The following is a 19,418-nucleotide window of genomic DNA, read 5'->3' as shown; positions in this document are numbered from 1 at the left end:
ACTTTTGATTAGTTATCAATGTGGTATATGCAGGATTATGTGCTATTGTTTTCTGCAGCTTCTTTTTTTTATTTTTATAAGACTTTTTTTATATTTTTATATTTTTAGTATTTTAATCTAAACCATTCGTGCATAATGATACATTTGTTACTATTTTCATTCTCATCATTTATCAGATTTCTGCGCGCAGTACACCATAAAAAAAAGCAACGGACAAAAAAAAAAAAAAAAAAAAAGAAAAAAAAAAAAATGGAAATCAAGTCACGTGATATGTATATCAATTCAATTTGAAGCAAAAGCTCGAGAGGTTCTCATTAAAGTTAATAGTAAAATTAAATATTTTGTTATAAAGTATCTTCCACACCGTTGGTTCGTTACAAGTTTATGTATGTTAGTGATATCGCCACCATCAACTGGTATATATAATCAAGCTAAATAGAACAATTGTAACATTATAGACACGTACATTCAAATTTAGATAATTTAACTAATAATACACAAATATAAATTTATTAGATTCTTAAATTTTTTATTTGTTCAAGCTTTTCGTTGACAGCATTTACCTCAATACCATTATTAATCGCACTCTGGTCATTAGTATTGTAGTTACGATTATCGCTTAGCAGTTTATTATGAATAGCTCGTAAAGCTTTAATGCTATCGCATTTTTCAATAACACAGCTAATATTAATTTCGTTTGAACCTTGAGAAATCATTTCAATATTTATTCCACTTTCAGCCAAAGTGGTAAACATAGTCCCGGCAATGCCAATAAATTGTTTCATTTGCTTACCAACAAGAGAAATGATGCTCATGTTTTTCAAAACGTCAACACTCCCCAGCTTTTTCAATTCTGCAACAGCGGTCTTTAGGTTTTTCGAACTAGTCGAATCCGGAACAGGTAAAGCCATGGAAACATGAACTTCAGAAGTGGAAATCAAGTCAACCACCAACTTGTAATTATCCAAGATAGAAAAAATTTGAGCCAAAAACCCGTGACTTAAAGTCTTCTTGTTAGAATGTATATTTAATACAACAATATCATTTTTGGAAGTAATGGCAGTAGCTCTTCTTGTCTTTTTGGTTTGAGTTTCATAAAAGGAAGAAGAAAGTAATGCGGGTGGATGGGGTGGAGTAGCCTCGCCCTTTTTCCCAACATTATCAGGGTAAATAATGGTACCATCACCAGTTGGATTGGAAACATTTTTGATTCTAATTGGAATTTTAGCTCGAATGACTTGCTCCATAGTAAATGGGTGAATAACTTCACTCCCATAATAAGTCAATTCAGCAGCTTCATCTGGAGTAACCATGCTTAACAACCTAGCTTCGGGAACTTTTCTTGGATCTGCAGTAAAAATACCATCAACTTCCTTCCAAACTTGTAATTCATCTGCATCAATTGCAACTGCAATTAAAGCGGCACATAGGTCAGTATATCCTCTACCAACACTATTTAGTAACCCTAATGGTACTTGGCCAAAATACCCAGTAATAATTGGAACAACACGATGATTGCCATTTACAATTGGTGACATTTTTTCTCTTAGAGCAACTGTTAAAAATGTATAAAAGCTATTGTCCAATGCAGTGTTCCCCTTCAGATCATAATCGCTTGGGATAATGTGACTTAGATCGATATACCTAGCTGGAACATTGTTATCATTGCACAAAGCGGCCATGAATAAACAACTTAGTTTTTCACCGCAAGACATGATTAAGTCCATAGTTCTTGAACTGACTTCACCTAAAATTTGTGAAGCATTGACATATTTTTCAACCAAGTCTAATTCCTTATTGGTATCTTGAATCAATTGTTCTTGTATTTCATTGTTTTTGATCTTTAATTTGGCATTTTCCACATGATCTTTCCTTACTAATTCTAGTAAATTCCTAATGTGTTTAACGTTCTTAGCCTCTTCACGTATATCCTCTTCACTATCTAAATTACGAGAAATTAATGCATAATCTTCCTCAACTGCAGCTTCCTCTTCCTCGATGGAGGCATGCGCTTGTGATGCTAACTCGCCTGCTTTTAATAATCTCGAAGTGGTCCCCTCTGCTTTAGTATAACTTGATCTTGCAGAACATACAACAGCTACATCCTTGTCGTACTTTGTAGTATACACTTTAATAATTTCGTTGACTATTTGTTCTGGGAATTTACCCACAGAGGTCCCACCAAATTTTTGTACTATCCAATTACTTTCAACAAATGTCATTTATTCTTATTGATTTTTCTGATTTTTTCTTTCCTTTTATGTTATAATAAAGTATATATGTGTATATACATAAGCTTTAAATTTGAAATGAGAAAATGAATAAATGAATAAACTTTTATTCCATCATTATTATAAATAATTAATTTTTTTTTTTTCTCCCAAGTAAAAGAAAAAGAAAAATAATAGAAATAGTATATTTTTTTCGTGAGTCATTTTTTTTTTTTTTCGTTTCTTTTTTCGTTTCTATTTTGTTGTTGTTGAGTGATGAACAGCAAGACAAAAAGCAATGCGAACAGCAAGAAAAAAAAAAAAAAAAATATATATATATGTAAATTGCGGTGTTTTCTATACGCACGGTACTAAATTTTTAGCTTATAACATATTTAAAAACGTACACAGTTTTTTTTTTTTTTTATTCCACAGAAAAACCACAGCAGAAAAAAAAAAAAAAAAAAAAAAAAAAACTGGCGGTGTAACTTTTTAACACGTGATACCTTTTCTAGTATATATAATTATATATGTATATATTTAAGATACCTATTTTGATCACATCTATAAAATTAATCAGTAACAACAAAACAAATGCAAATGATATTATGGATAACGAGAGACAAGAAGATAATGAATTAGATCCAAATTTAGAGTCCGATGATTCTAATGTAAAAAATATTAAATTAGCGTTGAAACACTTGCACGAATCTGCTATTAACACTGCTACCACCGCTACCACCACAACCACCACCACCAACAACAACAACAACACACATGATATAATAAATAATAATTTAAATAAGCTTTTATTGGAAAATAAAACATTTAATACAGAAAATTCTATGTTAATCAATAAAATAAACCAGCATAGAAAGAACAAAGAACAAATTTTAAAACAATTGAATATATCACAAGCCTATGATACAGAATATGCCCATTTAAATTTCATTGATTTGTGTAACGAATTATTTGCGGCTTTGAAGGAGAGTAGAAATAAGGATATAGATAAGATAGCGATAAAGAAAATACTTGCTCAATTAACCTTGCTTCAACGGATGATCAACGATCCAGTTTTTTTACAAACATTGAATACCCAAATTGAAGAAAACATTTCCAATTTACAAAATATATAGCAAGTAAAAATAAAAATAATAAGTATAGAGATACAAAAAAAAAAAAAAAAAAAAAAAAAAAAAAAAAAAAAAAAAAAAAGAAAAGTGTACATATTTAAAATGTTTGTATTTAATAAATCAAATAATGCCATCGTACCAAGATGGTATATAGTTATAATTGTCCTTCCCATCTGTTCCATCATAGTTATGACTGAGCATTACTTGAAAATTGTCTGAAATCTTTTTCTTATTATTAGCACTGTCCTGATGATGATCAAACATAAAATCCGAATATTTTCTATTTTTGTGCAGTTTAATAAAAGTTAAAAGTAAGCCAGCCACAACAACAGCTACCATCAACAATAGAATTTTTTTAAATGTTTCGAAATGTTGCTGTTCCCTTTCTAATATTTGATGGTCATGCAGTTGTTCTTTTTTATAGTTATGGTTTAATAACTTTATGCTATTCAATTCATTATTATTACTGGTATTATTATAAGAATTATTACGTAAATCGAAGCTTTGATTGCTTGAATCTCTACTATTATTAATGCTACCACTTGTGCTCGTAAGATCATCGGGGTCACCAAAATAACTATCTTCATATTCCCTAGTAGGGTTGTTATATTGTTTAATTCCCTTATAATACTGATATATTGTGAATAAAAGCGTATCCAAATTAGTGCGATGAGAGGTATTCGTTTCTGTTATGAAGGTATTAATGTTAACTGCGCTATCACCGACATTATTGGCAGAAACTGTGGAAATATTCATATTGTTGTTTAAAACGGAGCTGTTATGAGTTGGATTATTGGCATTGTTATTGGAAAACGCACATTGGTTAGAAGTATCATTACATCCATCGTTACTTCCACCACTTATACCTTTAAAACAATCTGCAGGTAGGTCATACAATAAACTTTCTATTGAATGGCCAATTTCATCAAATTTTTTTGTACAGTCTTTTCCTTTATACTTCCAAAGTATGCTACTACCACCTGGGTGTGTCTTATAGTTTGTTAAGTCGTAGACATTCCCATGAATTATTACCCAACATTTATTAAATTTTTTTACGTTTTCCTGGATTTCTTTATCATATATAATTCTTGGTGTGGTTAATTTTGAGTTTGGTTTGCCATGTTTATTTATATCAAATTGTTTCATTTATATTTATATATTTTTGTATTTTATTAGCAATATTTAATAGAAAAACAAAAGGGGAAAGGGGAAAAGTTAAATGGTTTAAAATGTGCTTGCTTAAGGAAGCCCGGAAGTGTTAAACAAATTGATTAAATGAAAGTCAAATTTTTCTATGCATAAAGTATATAAAAATAAATAATTAGTAATAAAAATAAAATAAAAAGGGAAGAAAAAAAAACAATGTTCATGTATAGATGAATTATGAGACGAAGAGACGGGCAGTTTTCAAAGGAAATAATTCACCTGCTTTTTCTACGTCTTTTTCTATTTGTTTTATACAAAAAAATAAAAAAAAAATGTTGTTATTATTATTTAATTTTACTGTATTAAAATATTTGTATTGTTTCTTACTGAGATATATTTATATTCTAACGTATCAGGGCAATGTCCGAAATGTAATGTTGCCTGCTTGTTTGGCGGTCCTGTCGGTATACAGCTATTTTTTTTGTTTTGTTTTACGTCTTCATTCCATCAAAAAAAAAAAATACAGATTTACCGAACAGATTCGGCTTTGCTAGTATCTTTATTTTACCCGCCCATTATCCACTTTTCATTTATTTATTTATTTCTTTATTTATTTCTTTTTTTTGGGTTAAATGAAAATAAATAAAAATAAATAAAAATAAATAAAAATATCCTAAAACAATTGTTATTGACATTATTTTTTAACAACTAAATGGAATGTCCTCGTTTATATTCTTTTGATTTATTTATTTTTTATTTTTTTTTTTTTACTGTTCTCTTTCCTATCTTCTTTTATTTCCATTTTCTTTATTTCTGCCGATCTTCACTCCCATTTGTTTTTACTTTCATTCCGACTTATTGCCAAAGATTGTTCTTTCACCCTATTCGTTAACCATACTTAGGTATTAAACACACACACATATATTTATATATATATATATATAGACAAAAATAATAAACCATCTCTCCATGACTGATCCTAAAGTTAAAAAAATTCTAAACCAGTTATTAAAAGATCAAGAAAATACATATTGTGCAGATTGCAAAGACGCTAAACACCCAAGGTGGAGTTCATGGTCACTGGGTGTTTTTATATGTATCAAATGTGCTGGTGTTCATAGATCTTTAGGTACACATATCTCCAAAGTTAAATCTGTTGATTTGGACACTTGGAAATTAGAAAATATCGAACAGTTGGTCTATTTTAAAAATAACAAATTGGCCAATGATTATTACGAAGGAAAATTATTGCACGACACAAATAAAAAAATGTACGTTCCCGATGCCTCTAAAATTGCCAGTTTTATTAGAACTAAATATGAACTAAAAAAATGGCTCGATGATACAGCGTTGGAGCGTATTACAAGCGATGACAGTGTTAATAATAGTAACGCTAGTAGCACCATCTCTAAGAGTAATACACCAATATATAAAGCTGGTAACGATATTGATACCATACCAAGGTTTGCCTCTCCTTCATCTAGTTTATTAGAATTGAATTTATCTTCAATCCCACAAAATAATAATAATAATAATAATAATAATAATAATAATGCTAGTAGTATTAGTATCAATAGTAATAACTCTGTATCTTCTATACAAACCAATAATAATAATAATAATAACAATAATAATAGGGCTGAATTGAAAAAATCCATATTATCCTTATATGCTAAACAAGGTGGTAATACTACATCTTTTAATAGTAACAACAATAGTTTTACTAGAAGCTCATTATCATTAAATTCTACCAGTAATAACACCAATATTAATTCCAACAGTAATCCAGTATTTGCATCTACTTCTTCATCAATTTATAATAATACCAATACTAATGGAGCCGTTAATACCAACGGTACTGTTGCTGCAGATAATGCTGCGCTGGATGATAATGAATTATTTAAAAATGTGTGGGGTTAAAAAAAATTTTTTTAAAAATACTTGTCATTTTTATCATATGGTATATAAGTTATTTATAATAGAATAAATAATACTGAATGAAGGAGAGGGACTGGATGTATATATATATATATATATATATATATATGTGTACCTTATTTTATTGTTTTTTTGTATAAAACTCAAGAGTGAATGTCAAAAAAAAAAAAAAAAATTGGGGTTACACCCTTTACATGGCATATATAAAAAATAGAAATCAGAATAACAAATATATATAATTAAACAGAATTGTATACATTTATTTTGAGTAAATGTTGTACACTAAAAGTAAATTAACAACTATAAATTAGTTAAATATATGTGAATATATAATGAATAAACAAAAAAAAAAAAAAAAAAAAAAAAGATATATATATATATATATATTATGTAATTCAGTTCCTTTTTTCTACTCTTCTTTTTGTTCTTCACTTGATCCACCAGTAGTTGGTAACCCAACATAAACTTTAAAACTATCATAAATCAACCATTGTAAAGAAGTTAAAGTACCAATCATGAAAATTCTCATAAATAACCCATTCCATAACCCAACAAATCCAATTTTACCATAAATTCTGCCTAAAGCTTGACCGGTGGTTTCATTTGGCAATTTTTCGGCATTAATTTTAGAAACCATAACATCAGCAGGGTGGGAAACAATGGCACATAAAATACCAGCCAAATAACCACCGACAAATGAAACACCAGTTTGTTGCAAACTACTCATTTCAGATTTTGGAGTAGGAATTTTATCATATATAGCCTCAACGATTCTTTCAAAAGAAGTAAACTTACACATGGTGTAGGGAATTTGTCTAGTCCATAACGGAGCAATACCCCTATATAATGAACCGCTCATCTCCTTCCAGACAGCACCCATACTTTTATGATGCGTGGTTAATGTAGTTTGTTGCTTAACTTTAACAGCTTCAAATGGACACAATAAGATATCGGCCAAAAATTCAGCAGAGGCAGAAGCAGCCAAATATAATGAAGTTCTATACTTGAAGGCCAAATCCTCACCTACTAATTTGGCATAAGAATGTTTGAAAAATTCATATCCACCATATTTAGTAGCACCTTGAAATGAGTAACCAATTGCAGTTGGTTTAACACCAGTATATAGACCCTTTAACCCCTCTTGGGTAAAAATCTTCTTGAAGCCATCGAAATTGCCCTTGTATAATGACCTATCGACTTGCAAACGACATTTAACTACATCTAATGGACAAACTAACGAATGTGTAGGACCACAGGCTAGCAGCCCCCCTAATGTACAAAGAGCATAGTATTCTGGTGTATATAATTCGACTTTCTTTGTATTCCCGGTTTTTGGTAAAGTGGACATGATAATTAAATTGTTGTATTAATGACAATGTTTGTTTTTTGTTTTTTTTTGTTTTTTTTCTTTCTCTTTGATGTTTTAAGTAGTTAACGTGGTTGTAAAAGCAATAATAAAAAAAAAATAAAAGTGGTTTGTTTTATAGTAAAAGTGAGGATTTAAGAACTAAGGATATAGGAGTCTAGTAACTAAAAAAGGTTAAAGATTCTAAAGTCTCAAAAAAGGGTAAAAGATATACTTTTGATATTTGTTTATAGATTTTGTATTTTTTTTTTCCTATTTGATATATATATATATATATATATGTATATGTATTATAAATATCGTAATTAAAATAGGGGGGGAGAGGAGGTAATAATCAATCAAGTTTTCTTAGCTTTTAGTTTAGAAATCTAAAAGTGTTATTTGATTTTGCTGTATTTTTTTTTTCCGTGTTTTTTTTTTTTTTTTTCTCATTGTTCCATTTATTAACTATGAGGGTTTAAATTGACTACTGCCTAAAAAAATTACATGGTCGATTTGTTTACTCGTTTATTTACTTACTTATTTTGTCCACTTATTTACTCAATTTTTTTAAAAGCTAGAAACAAAAAATAGTTAGAAAAGTATCTTGCATATCGAAAAATGATTGGTTTGATTATATTACTACTACTATATCACTAAAATAACTTAACAGCTGTACCCATAATTTACACTGTTCCATTTACTTATTAACCATTATAAGTATGCAAATGTATATATTTTATTTGGATTTCTACAATAAAAAGCAAAACATAAAAAAAGCCATTTGGCTACTAAATTAAAATAAAAAATTAACATAACATGGAGAAAGAGGAAAAAAAAAAAAATTAAAAAAAAAAAAAAAAAAAAAAATCAAAAAAAAAAAAATTAATTCCCATAACCTAAACTCAAGTAACAATCATCTTTTTTCTTTGCAATTCATAACTCAGCGTTTCTCATTGTGGATAATATATGTTTTTTTGTTTACCGCTGGAAAACTTTAGCGTATAGTTATTTGAATCATTGTTGTCCCAAAATACGTGCTCTACGCCCCCTTTATTCCAGCTTTTATATTCTAAGCAAAATTGTAATACATTTGTGTCTTGCACTATTTTGTCTATATCGGGTAGTTCAAACTGGAAAATATCATAGTCACTTAAAAGTACGTCATCATCGTCGCAGTGTTTAAACCATTTGCACTGTAAGTCTTTCCAAGTTAGCCATCCATTTATTGTGTACCTAAAAATCACCTGTTTGTCGTAAAACATATTTTGCACTACAATAAACCCAGAAAGTTTATAAAATGGTGCACCGCCGCTAGTGTATTCCATATCTATTTGTAAAGTTAACGGAAACACATGCTTATTACACATCAATTGTTTACAGAAATCTATGTTAATCTCGCTCATGGGAGACAAACTTTCTAGTAAAGAACAGTCTAAACCGGTAAACTTAAGAAAGGAAGGAGTGCTATTATTAGTCGCATATTCATTATTGCTCTCACTTTGACTTATCCCAAACTGGGGTTTATTTGTGTTGGCAGCGGCCGTGCTCATAAATTTCTTGCTTTTTCTTCTACTCGTATTTTGATTCGTATTATTCTTCAAGTTGCATGGTGCTTCTAATTCATCAAAGTATTTGACCTGTCTGCTTTCTTCAAAATGAACACTATTGCTTCTTCCATGGTGGTTTGGTTGGCTAATGGAATTGTCGCCTGCACTGACGCTTCTGCCTATCGGCAACGATTTTGATCTTTTCAAATTAGATTTTACTATTTCCCCTGATTTTTTCCGTATAATATTTAATCTTTCATTGGTATCATCTTTACTTCTATTGTTAAATGGCCGGAAATCTTTTATAGAGTCATTTAAATCATCTATTGCGTTTTCTTTGTCATCATCATCAAAAGTTGAAGTGTAAATATCTGTAGCTTCATTTTTAGGACCAATTTCATCATCGCCTAGAAACGTTGTATCAAAATATTTAATATTGAAATTATCCAACTTCGCATTGCTAGGTTTGTAATACGTTTCTCCCTTGTCAATATCCTCATTTTTTTTCTGTTTAATTATCTTGTTTAGTTCAGTGTTTAAAGATAATAGTTTCTCATCTTCTAACATTTGATCCCTTATCGGTCTATTTCTTTTGGGTTTATGTAAAAAACTTAAAGACGAAAGGTGGTTTTTGGGCGCAGACGTTACTTTGCTGGTGTCAGAGGCAAAGGAATTGGGCTTTGTACATCCTTTTATTGGTTTAATAGTTTTGTTGTCAGTAACTGATCTAATTGGTAATATAGTAGCGGCTTGATATGGCATGATTATTGTTACTAATTCATTCCAAGTTTTTTTTTTTTTTTGTATACTTTTAGATGCAGTTTATGTGATTTTATATGTATAAAACAATCAGTGTAAGCAATAGTATTCAAAGCAAGATAAAAATATAACAAATCGTTGATCAAGTTGAGAGAAAAAGAGAGAAGGGGAAGGGGTGGAGAAGAGGAATAAAAAAAGAAGAAGAAGAAGAAGAAAAAAGGATAAAGAAAGAAAAAAAAAAAATAAAAAAAAAATAAAAAAAAAAAGTAAGAGCGATTTCCTGCCCCCCCTTTTAATACCCTTTTAATAAAAGATAAATTAGCAAAAGGCAGCAAAACAATATAATAATATGGTTATATCGTTGATTTGTTGGTTTATTTGCTTGTTTGTTGGTTAATGTTGCTTATATTAATAATATTTATTTTAAAGTTATTCTATCCCCCACCCACACACCCATTTTATTATTCAAAGAAGAAAAAAAAAATGTTTCCTACTTTGCCTAATATTCAACAAACAAACAAACAAACAAACAAACAAACAAACAAACAAACAAACAAACCAAAAAAAACAGCTCATATTTACGTAGTTCTTTTTCTTTGATTATTGCTTTTTAAAATTGAAAGCCAATAACTATCATGGTTAATTCTTTAGTCCCGTAAATTATTAAGCGATACACATCAAGAGAATAACCCACTCTTATTCCCCTTCCCCCACACCTTTATTATTCTATTTCACCATTATAATTATTATTAATCCCAATTTCCCCCTTTCAAGCAATACTCACTTAAAAGGAGAACTTTACGCTATTTTACCAACTATTAAAATCCATTATTCCTGATATCGCAAAAAAAAAAAAAAAAAACGCCAAGCAACCCATGAAAACGTCTCTTTTATGCATTAAGTATAAACAAAGTACCAGTAGCATACATAAAAATATAAATACAAACAAATATATTATTATCATTCTCTATATATTAAAAACAAACCCAGGAAAAAAAAGAAAGAAAGAAGAAGAAAAAAAAAAAAAAAAAAAAAAAATTTAACTCCCTATATATCAAAATGAAACATACAAACCTTGCCACTTTCGTCACCGCTAACAAACTCTGAATCACCAATAGCAACGCAGGTAACGGGAGCATCATGTGCATTGTCAAAACTGTAAATCATCTTCCCACTTTGTAAATCCCAGACCTTAACTGTTGTATCATGAGACCCACTTATTATCCTGAAATTATCACAAGCTATATCCCAAACCCCCTCTGCATGACCAAAATGGGTTCTGACACATATACCAGTTTGTATGTGCCATAATTTAATTGTGTTATCTAAAGAGCATGATAATAAATGTGTTGGATACGTCAACGTTTTATTATTGGGCAAATTAACGTCATCCTTGTAGTTTTTGTCATAAGGAACATCAGCCACTAGGTTTTCTTCGTCTATAATCGTTAATGGAATGACCTTTTGTACTTGGCCAACATGTCCTTTAAAGATTTTTAGGCACGTATTAGTCCTAATATCCCACATCCTAATTGTCATGTCATCACTACAACTATAACATGTAAAACTGGCAGGGTGTAGTTTAACACAGTTAACCCAGTTCTCATGGCCTCTCAACGTAAAACAAGTTCTGCTTTCGACATGCCAGACTTTGACTGTAGTATCTGCACTACTACTAACTATAATCTTCTTGTAAGCATCTATACTTAAAACAGAATCTGTATGGCCTCTATAAGTGGAGATGCACTCACCAGTATGATAATTCCAAACCCTAATAGTCTTATCCAACGACCCAGTAATTAGTTTAGATTCATCAAATAACAATGTCTTAACCCCGTTTGAATGACCAGTAAATCTTCTCAGTAATTTCCCATTGTTTATGTCCCACATTGCAACGGTTGAGTCGTAGGATGCTGTAAATAAACAAGCATAATTAAATTTGCAATCTAACACACCATCCATATGGCCTTTAAACTCTTGTATTCTACAGTTGCCACGTCTCCAATTCCGTTCAACATTAAATCTTTCTTTGTAAACAACTTTCCAGGGCCTAGTTTTTCTTATAACTGCGTTACTATTGTTGTTACTGCATCCACTGCTGACAGAACCACCGCTAGCTAAAATTGATGCCGTGTTATTGTTGCCCACAGTGTTAGCAGCCTTGTTATTCCGCAGTAAATTCTTATTGCCGCTATTTTTACTGTTATGGTTGTTGAATGTGATGTTAGAGTTGTTATCATAAGTCAGAGTTGCAGTGGAATTTAAACTAGATTCACAAAAGGGCTTCGGTCCAGCAATATCCACAAATCTTCTTGTCTTCATATGTAGTAGGGGCAATCCCCATCCGCAATGTGGGCATTTCCTATCGATATGCTGTTCGCACATGTGATACCAGACCCGATCATCATCGGCTAACAAATTCCACTTTTTATTGACTTTACTTGCTTCACACAAACTAGAACAATCTAGATAACTCAAAATCTTTAAACTTAGCTCTTGGGGTAAATCGGATACAAAATCAATTTTAATCATTGAAGTAACTTGTTGTGATATAAAACTTAGCTGTGGCGAACAACATAAATTCAATAGTGCATGCAATATCAGTTCTTTTTTCATCGGTGTATTGCCACTATTATTAAAAATTGTCAATATTTTTTGAATATCTTGCTGATCTTTAGTGGAGGGGCAATATAAATCTAATTTTTTTTGAAAATCGCCATCTTCCCCACATATCTGCTGTAGCAAGTTGGGTTCCGGGGTATTGCTATCACTTGAAGAAGAAGAAGTACCATCCAGTTTTACATTTTTATGGTAGTCCGGATTGTGACGATAACAGTATCTAGTAAAACTATATTGTGGCGGAGACCTTGTACATATTCTTTTTTCTTCCTGAATTATTTGTGATTTTGTAACCATAGAGGAAGGTGTATTTATTGTTTCTATTGTACGTTTCTTATTAATGTCATTACTAGAATTATTTTCTTTCATTTTTAATACAGTAGAAATTGGGATTGGATTACCAGTTTTGTTGTTATTACCATTTTTATGCTGGTAATTATTCTTTCTGTTTTGTGATTGTTGCTGAATTAGATCAGATATATTCATTTTCCCTTTTTTTTTTTTTTTTTTTTTTTTTAATGTATCTTTAAATATGATTGAAAATGAGATAGTATAAAACAAATGAAGGTTGAGTGGTACCAATAAGGATATTAAGTTAAAAATAAAAAATGCAAATGTAGATATAAATGATGTCTGAGATGGGATAGAAAACTAATAATTTACAAATTAAAAAAAATAAAAAAAAGGTTAGTAGCCACTTCTCTATCCTAAGGGTTTTCTATTTAAAATGCGTAATTAGAAATATGATGGAGTAAAGTGAAAATGAAATAGATTAAAATGGAATGAAACGAGGTAAAATAAAATAGCTTTAATGTACAAGTTGTCTTTTGACTTTATAATGAAAACAAAACGTAGAAAAATATGTAATATGCTCCTTTTTTTTTTTTTTTTTTTTATTTTATTTTTTTTTTACTTAGAGGTTAATAATAATAATAATAATAAGAATACATACATATATATATATATATATATATATATCTACTGTCTAAAGTCCTAAATCTTTAATAAGTTATTCCCCTCTTGGTTATGTTACGAACGTCTGTATATATTTTTTTTTTTCTTTTTTCATTTTGTTTTTTTACCGTGAGCAGAAACTGGGATTTCCACTCCTGTTGGAACTAACGCCAATTGCAACAAACAAAAACAAAAATAAAAATAAACCCGTGTTAAAAAAAACTGTGGTAAAAGAAATATATTCCATCCTTTTTTATAACGCCATTATTCACTGTATCATTCGCAGTCCAAATAATACTAATAAAAAAATATTAAAAAAAAAAAAATTTAAAAAAGTAATATCACGTGCTATTTCCCCTCTTCCTTCTTTAGTGAAAGAAAAAAAAAAATTCATAGGAATTAATAGTAGTTACAAAAATCAACTTGACTGTTACATTATATACATACATACATATATATATAAAGATCAAAAAAAAAAAAAAAAAAAAATCAAGTATCATATAATTAACAATATATTCAAAAGGATCAGACACGACAATTAGATATTTCAAAAACCATTATATCAGCAGCACCAATGCTCTTCAATTTATCCATGATATGTCCCTTGTTTTTCCTTTCAATCATACTGCTTACAGCAACCCAACCATCATCATTAATGCTGCTGATAGTAGGGGCACGTCTACCAGGAGTAATTTCCAGTAACTGCTGCAGTTTGCACTTTGGTGCATTATAATTGCAATAGACATACTTTTGAGCAGTCATCACACCTTCAATTCTACTCTTAATAATCTCAAGCAATTCAGGATTACTCTTTGGTCTCTTATTGTTTTCAATTAAATAAGCACTGGTTTCTAAAACTGTAGCAATTGCCTTCAAACCACACGCACGCATGGTTTCACCACTTTCCACTAAATCTACAATACCATCAGCAACCCCTAAGGCACAAGAAGCTTCAACAGACCCGGTAACATACTTAATCTTAGTGGTCATTTTATCCACAGTAGTACCTTCCAATTTGGCAAAATATTCACTAGACAAGTTAACAAAGGAAGTAACCACAGTTTTACCGATCAATTCTTTAGGTTCAATGATATCACCCTTTTCCGGAACCTGAACTTGTAATTTACAATTACCGAACTGTAAGTCCATCGCTAAACTAACATTTTCTTCCTGGCTTTCACGCACAACATCAACACCGGTAATACCCAAATCACACTTACCCATGCCGACAAATGTTGGAATATCGGCTGCCCGAAGAAAGATCAATGCTACTGGCATATTAGTTGACAACGCAATATCTAATCTATCGTTTTTGTGGAAATTGATATCCGATCCATGTAAAATCTTAACAACTTCTTGATATAAACGGCCCTCTGTATTATAAATGTGAACACACTTTTGTTTGTTTGTTTTTCCCCTTACCCCTCCATGTCATAACATCATTACTTTTTATTTTACATGGTAAAAATAGTAATAATGCGATTAGCAGCATAGGTTAAACATGATTATTTGTTAGTATCTTTCGGATTTAAAATAAGTTCAATAGCACCGCAGTCATATAAAAAAAAAATAGTCTATATTCTGAAAAATGAAAGTATCTTAATATAGTTGATGGCAATTAATAATAATAATAATAAAACATACTCTTTGGGACTGCAAATAATACTCTGTCATTTAAATGATTAACTAAATCCATTATGTCTTATAACTTTATCGAAAAAAAAAAGTTTTGTTTATTTTTTCTTTTTTTTTTTTTTTTTTTTTTTTTTTCCCGGATATTGATGGTTGTATCTGATTAAAATCAACAAATATGGATTTAAAAGATGTAATAAAGCAAGGCACTAAAGCTTTTTTATTTATTTTTTTTTTTTTTTTTTTTTTTTTTCCAATTCTCGTTCTCTCGTTTTCCAATTTATATATTAGATTAAATAAATAAATAAATAAAAAAAGAGAAAAAAAAAGAAAAAGAAAAAGGAAAATTTTCTCATTTTTTTTTTTATTTATTTAGTTTTTTCACTCACTTGAGATTTATTCAGTACATTTCCAAAATAAAAATATTTGTAAATTTCTTTTCACTCTTGCTTATTTTCTTAGATGGGTCTGTTTATCACTCCACACGAAACAGCGGTTCATTATTGGCATTACTTTTTATCGTTTTTTTTTTTTTCGCGCATCCAACCAAAAGAAATATTTTTACATGACTCAAATTTTACTTCTAGAAAAAAAAAAAATAACTTGATAAATAAAATACGCAACGGCGTTCCATTTTACATGTCCGAATGACAATTTTTCCAACAAAAAAAATAAATAAATAAAAAAAAAAAAATAAAAAAAATAAAAAAAATAAAAAAAATAAAAAAATAAAAAAAATAAAAAAATAAAAAAAATAAAAAAATAAAAAAAAAACACTGGTATTTAGATATCTATTCCCACGTGGAAAAAGAGACTAAATAACAATCTCAAAATTAAAGGCCAAGGAAAGTTAGCTGATGCTCATTGTTGATGCTTTTCTACGCATCAACTTGTTTCCTGAAAAGGAATATTGATATAACAACTTTGGTTGTATAAAAACTAAACAAAATTTGACAATCTTAAAATTAAAGAATTTCAAACCAAAGAAGTCTTGAAGAAAAGCGTCTAACACCAACCACAATTTACTACCTGTTAACTGGTTCTACAGCCAAATATAAAAGGAAAAGGACGGAAACAAAAAGGAAAAACAGACAAAAAAAAAAAAAACAGACCAAAAAAAAAAAAAAAAAAAAAAAGTTATTGATCCGGATATGAAATTTGCAGAGCATCTACAAGAATCTAGTATCCCTGAATGGAATGACAAATATTTGGATTACAAATTAGGTAAGAAAAAATTAAAACAAATAAATAAAAACTACCATTTCGATCAATTATCCAAATCATCACCTTCAACTTTTACGGACATATCCGCATTATTGTCATCGGGTACTAATCAAGGAAATAATAGAGAAAATTATCAAACACAAGGAGATTCTACCGCTAATAGTATCTCTAGTAAAAATTATACAAATGAACAATTAATATGCATTAAAAATTTTATTGATAATTGGGTTATATCCACTGAATTAGTTAAATGTAACGAATTTTATTTATGGCAACTAGAGCATATTGCTCACAGAAAGTTCACTGCTTTGAAAACACAGGTGAAGATATTTAAAAAATTGAAAAAAAGCAAAGCTAATAAATTGAATAACAACGATACAGGCAGTAAATTTAATAACAACGCCGATAATATTACTCGAAATAAATTGCATAAAAATAAAAAAAAAACGGATCAACATAATAATTGCACCGCCATTCAAGACCCTCTTGGCAATACTATTGATGACGTTCTTTATTATGACAGCATAACATCTAATACTTCATCCACTTCACCAATTCGAAAAGCAGTAACTAAATTAATTAAATCCTTAGATGAAATCGGTCTGTTACCTTCCTTGCCCAATTTAAATGAGTTTCCTTCGTTAAAAAAAAAATTGTCCTTTGGTAAGGACGGAACCAAAAATGCAGACTCTTATTCGAAAGATACACACACACCATATGCAAGAAATCAAGAAACTTTTTCCTATTCAAAAAAACAAATATTAAAACAACTGTCAAATGCAATCTCTGAGTTTTATTTATATCTGGAATTGTTGAAAAGTTTTAGAAATATAAATTGTATGGGTTTCAGAAAAATTGTCAAAAAATTTGACAAAACTTGTAATACGCAAGAATTATCCCATTTTATGTCTACAATATTGCCACAATACGAAATATATAAAGATGAACAAAATATCAATAAGAAAGATGACCCAATCACCTTCTGGGAATCTCAGCTAAGCGTATGGTACGTTGATACTCTAAGTAAAGATTCAAAAGACCGTAAAACAAGGTCACGTCATTTGGCTAGTATGACTCTCCAATCCTCCATTAATGAATTAACTGTACACAAGTCAAACTCGGCAACTGCTCAAATGTTTATTAGCGGTATCAATATGGGTATTTCTTTGTGTATTATTATCCTAGCTTTATACTTAGGAGCAACAACAGCAATGGATACCAATCTACACAAGATCCTGTTGCCTATATGGGGCGGGTGGTACATGATTGGCTTAGTTGCTGTTATGTTTAATATTGATTGTTTCATATGGTTCAAGAGCAAAATTAATTACAGATTTATTATTTTTGGTGAAACATTGACCACTTCAAAATTCGGTATTTCCTTGTTTCACAATGATTTTACAAGCACAAAAATCCCTGCACAACTATATTTCTCCACTTGTGTTCTAATTACATGTTGTATTTTCAGTTTTATCAGTTTGGTGCTTACTAAAAAATTGGAGCCTTGGTCCGATATTTGGCCATTTGTTCTAATTTCATTTTTGTTATTACCCAAGGGCTTGCCCTTTTTAGACATGTTACACAGTTCCAAGTCATGGCTCTTGATTACCATCATCAGATTGATAGGTTCTGGCTTTTATCCAGTGGAATTTGCCGATTTTTTCCTCGGCGATATTGTTTCCTCTTTGACTTACTCCATGGCCGATATCGCACTATATTTTTGTATAATATCAGGAAATTCACAAAATTGTGGCTCATCAAATTCAAAATCGATGGGGGTTTTCACTTGTTTGCCGAGCTATTGGAGAATGATGCAATGCTTTAGAAGATACTTCGATTCCGGCGACTGGTTCCCCCATTTATTAAATGGATTTAAGTATGCAATTAGTTTGATTTATAATATTTGTTTGACACTGTACAGATTAAACAAAGATGTTCCAATCTATAGATCGCTTTTCTTTGCTTTTGCCATACTCAACTCCACTTTCGTTTCTATTTGGGATTTAGTTATGGACTGGTCTCTTTTCCAGCAAAACTCCTCAAATTTCTTTTTAAGAAATGATTTATATTTGGCTGGTAAGAGAAATTGGAAAACTGGTAAATATTCCAAGAAAGGTAAATTGATCTACTACTTGGCCATGATCGAAGATGTGCTTATTAGGTTCCAGTGGATTGTCTATGCAGTATCACCTTCCGGTATCCAGCAAAATGCAATGAATAGTTTGGCTATCGCATTTGCTGAAATTTTTAGAAGATTTGTCTGGGTTATATTCCGTATAGAAAATGAACATGTTGCTAATGTTCATCTATTCAAGGTTACGGGAGAAACTGAATTACCATTTAAAATCGATGAAGTGCTGTCAGATGGTTCCATTGACTGGGATCCCTCTGAACAAGAAAGCATTCAAGAACAATTAAGCCAGGAAGCTATTGAGAGAGAATCGATCGCCGATGATGAAATTCCGTATCCACTTTATCCAGCTGCAATCGATATTGAGAGACCTCCAAAAGTTCATAGGAGATTATCTGCCTTTGAAATGGTGACGAAGAGTATTCCTTGGGCACACACAAGCGATTTTCAAAGGCCAAGTTTTTCTAGTCTGAGGATTGCACGTAGTAAGAACTACCTACATCATGATGATGACGATGACGATGACGATGACGATGACGATGACGATGACGATGACGATGACGATGATGATGATGATTATGATGAGGATGATGATTATGATGACAACGACGATGATGACCTTGATCTTGACCTTGAAAATGATGGCAATATAAGCGAAAGTGAAATGGAATCTATAAGATAATACTTTTCGGTCAATCTATGGAATATAACTTTTGGTAAAGAAAAAAGGTTTTTTTTTTTTTTTTTTTTTTTTTTTAAATTCTTTTTCCTTTTTCC

General features: G+C 30.3%; 9 protein-coding genes across 9 annotated transcripts; 3 read left to right on the top strand and 6 right to left on the bottom strand.

The window, feature by feature from the left end:
- Positions 1-512: 512 nt before the first annotated feature.
- Positions 513-2,222, bottom strand: HOM3 (aspartate kinase; the record flags this gene model as incomplete). The annotated part of the gene is made up of 1 exon (XM_046078593.1): positions 513-2,222. The coding sequence occupies one exon, from the start codon at positions 2,220-2,222 to the stop codon at positions 513-515; it is 1,710 nt and encodes a 569-aa protein (XP_045936703.1).
- Positions 2,223-2,818: 596 nt separating this feature from the next.
- Positions 2,819-3,346, top strand: SCDLUD_000363 (uncharacterized protein; the record flags this gene model as incomplete). Its single annotated transcript, XM_046076711.1, has 1 exon — positions 2,819-3,346. One exon carries the CDS (start codon positions 2,819-2,821, stop codon positions 3,344-3,346), a length of 528 nt encoding a protein of 175 aa, XP_045936702.1.
- A 117-nt stretch (positions 3,347-3,463) lies between these two features.
- Positions 3,464-4,489, bottom strand: SCDLUD_000362 (cytochrome b5-like heme/steroid binding domain-containing protein; the record flags this gene model as incomplete). The annotated part of the gene is made up of 1 exon (XM_046078594.1): positions 3,464-4,489. The coding sequence occupies one exon, from the start codon at positions 4,487-4,489 to the stop codon at positions 3,464-3,466; it is 1,026 nt and encodes a 341-aa protein (XP_045936701.1).
- A 969-nt stretch (positions 4,490-5,458) lies between these two features.
- Positions 5,459-6,409, top strand: AGE2 (GTPase-activating protein AGE2; the record flags this gene model as incomplete). Its single annotated transcript, XM_046078595.1, has 1 exon — positions 5,459-6,409. The coding sequence occupies one exon, from the start codon at positions 5,459-5,461 to the stop codon at positions 6,407-6,409; it is 951 nt and encodes a 316-aa protein (XP_045936700.1).
- A 427-nt stretch (positions 6,410-6,836) lies between these two features.
- Positions 6,837-7,775, bottom strand: PIC2 (Cu/Pi carrier; the record flags this gene model as incomplete). The annotated part of the gene is made up of 1 exon (XM_046078596.1): positions 6,837-7,775. One exon carries the CDS (start codon positions 7,773-7,775, stop codon positions 6,837-6,839), a length of 939 nt encoding a protein of 312 aa, XP_045936699.1.
- A 950-nt stretch (positions 7,776-8,725) lies between these two features.
- On the bottom strand, positions 8,726-10,084 carry SCDLUD_000359 (uncharacterized protein; the record flags this gene model as incomplete). Its single annotated transcript, XM_046078597.1, has 1 exon — positions 8,726-10,084. The coding sequence occupies one exon, from the start codon at positions 10,082-10,084 to the stop codon at positions 8,726-8,728; it is 1,359 nt and encodes a 452-aa protein (XP_045936698.1).
- Positions 10,085-11,128: 1,044 nt separating this feature from the next.
- MET30 (ubiquitin-binding SDF ubiquitin ligase complex subunit MET30) lies at positions 11,129-13,186 on the bottom strand (the record flags this gene model as incomplete). The annotated part of the gene is made up of 1 exon (XM_046078598.1): positions 11,129-13,186. One exon carries the CDS (start codon positions 13,184-13,186, stop codon positions 11,129-11,131), a length of 2,058 nt encoding a protein of 685 aa, XP_045936697.1.
- Positions 13,187-14,179: 993 nt separating this feature from the next.
- On the bottom strand, positions 14,180-15,350 carry HIS1 (ATP phosphoribosyltransferase; the record flags this gene model as incomplete). The annotated part of the gene is made up of 2 exons (XM_046078599.1): positions 14,180-15,078; positions 15,299-15,350. 2 exons carry the CDS (start codon positions 15,348-15,350, stop codon positions 14,180-14,182), a joined length of 951 nt encoding a protein of 316 aa, XP_045936696.1.
- Positions 15,351-16,437: 1,087 nt separating this feature from the next.
- SYG1 (Syg1p) lies at positions 16,438-19,323 on the top strand (the record flags this gene model as incomplete). Its single annotated transcript, XM_046078600.1, has 1 exon — positions 16,438-19,323. The coding sequence occupies one exon, from the start codon at positions 16,438-16,440 to the stop codon at positions 19,321-19,323; it is 2,886 nt and encodes a 961-aa protein (XP_045936695.1).
- Positions 19,324-19,418: the final 95 nt, after the last annotated feature.

Source organism: Saccharomycodes ludwigii, chromosome I (genome assembly GCF_020623625.1).
Source record: "Saccharomycodes ludwigii strain NBRC 1722 chromosome I, whole genome shotgun sequence".
Lineage (NCBI taxonomy): Eukaryota > Fungi > Ascomycota > Saccharomycetes > Saccharomycodales > Saccharomycodaceae > Saccharomycodes > Saccharomycodes ludwigii.
This window is presented reverse-complemented; position numbering and strand designations above follow the sequence as displayed.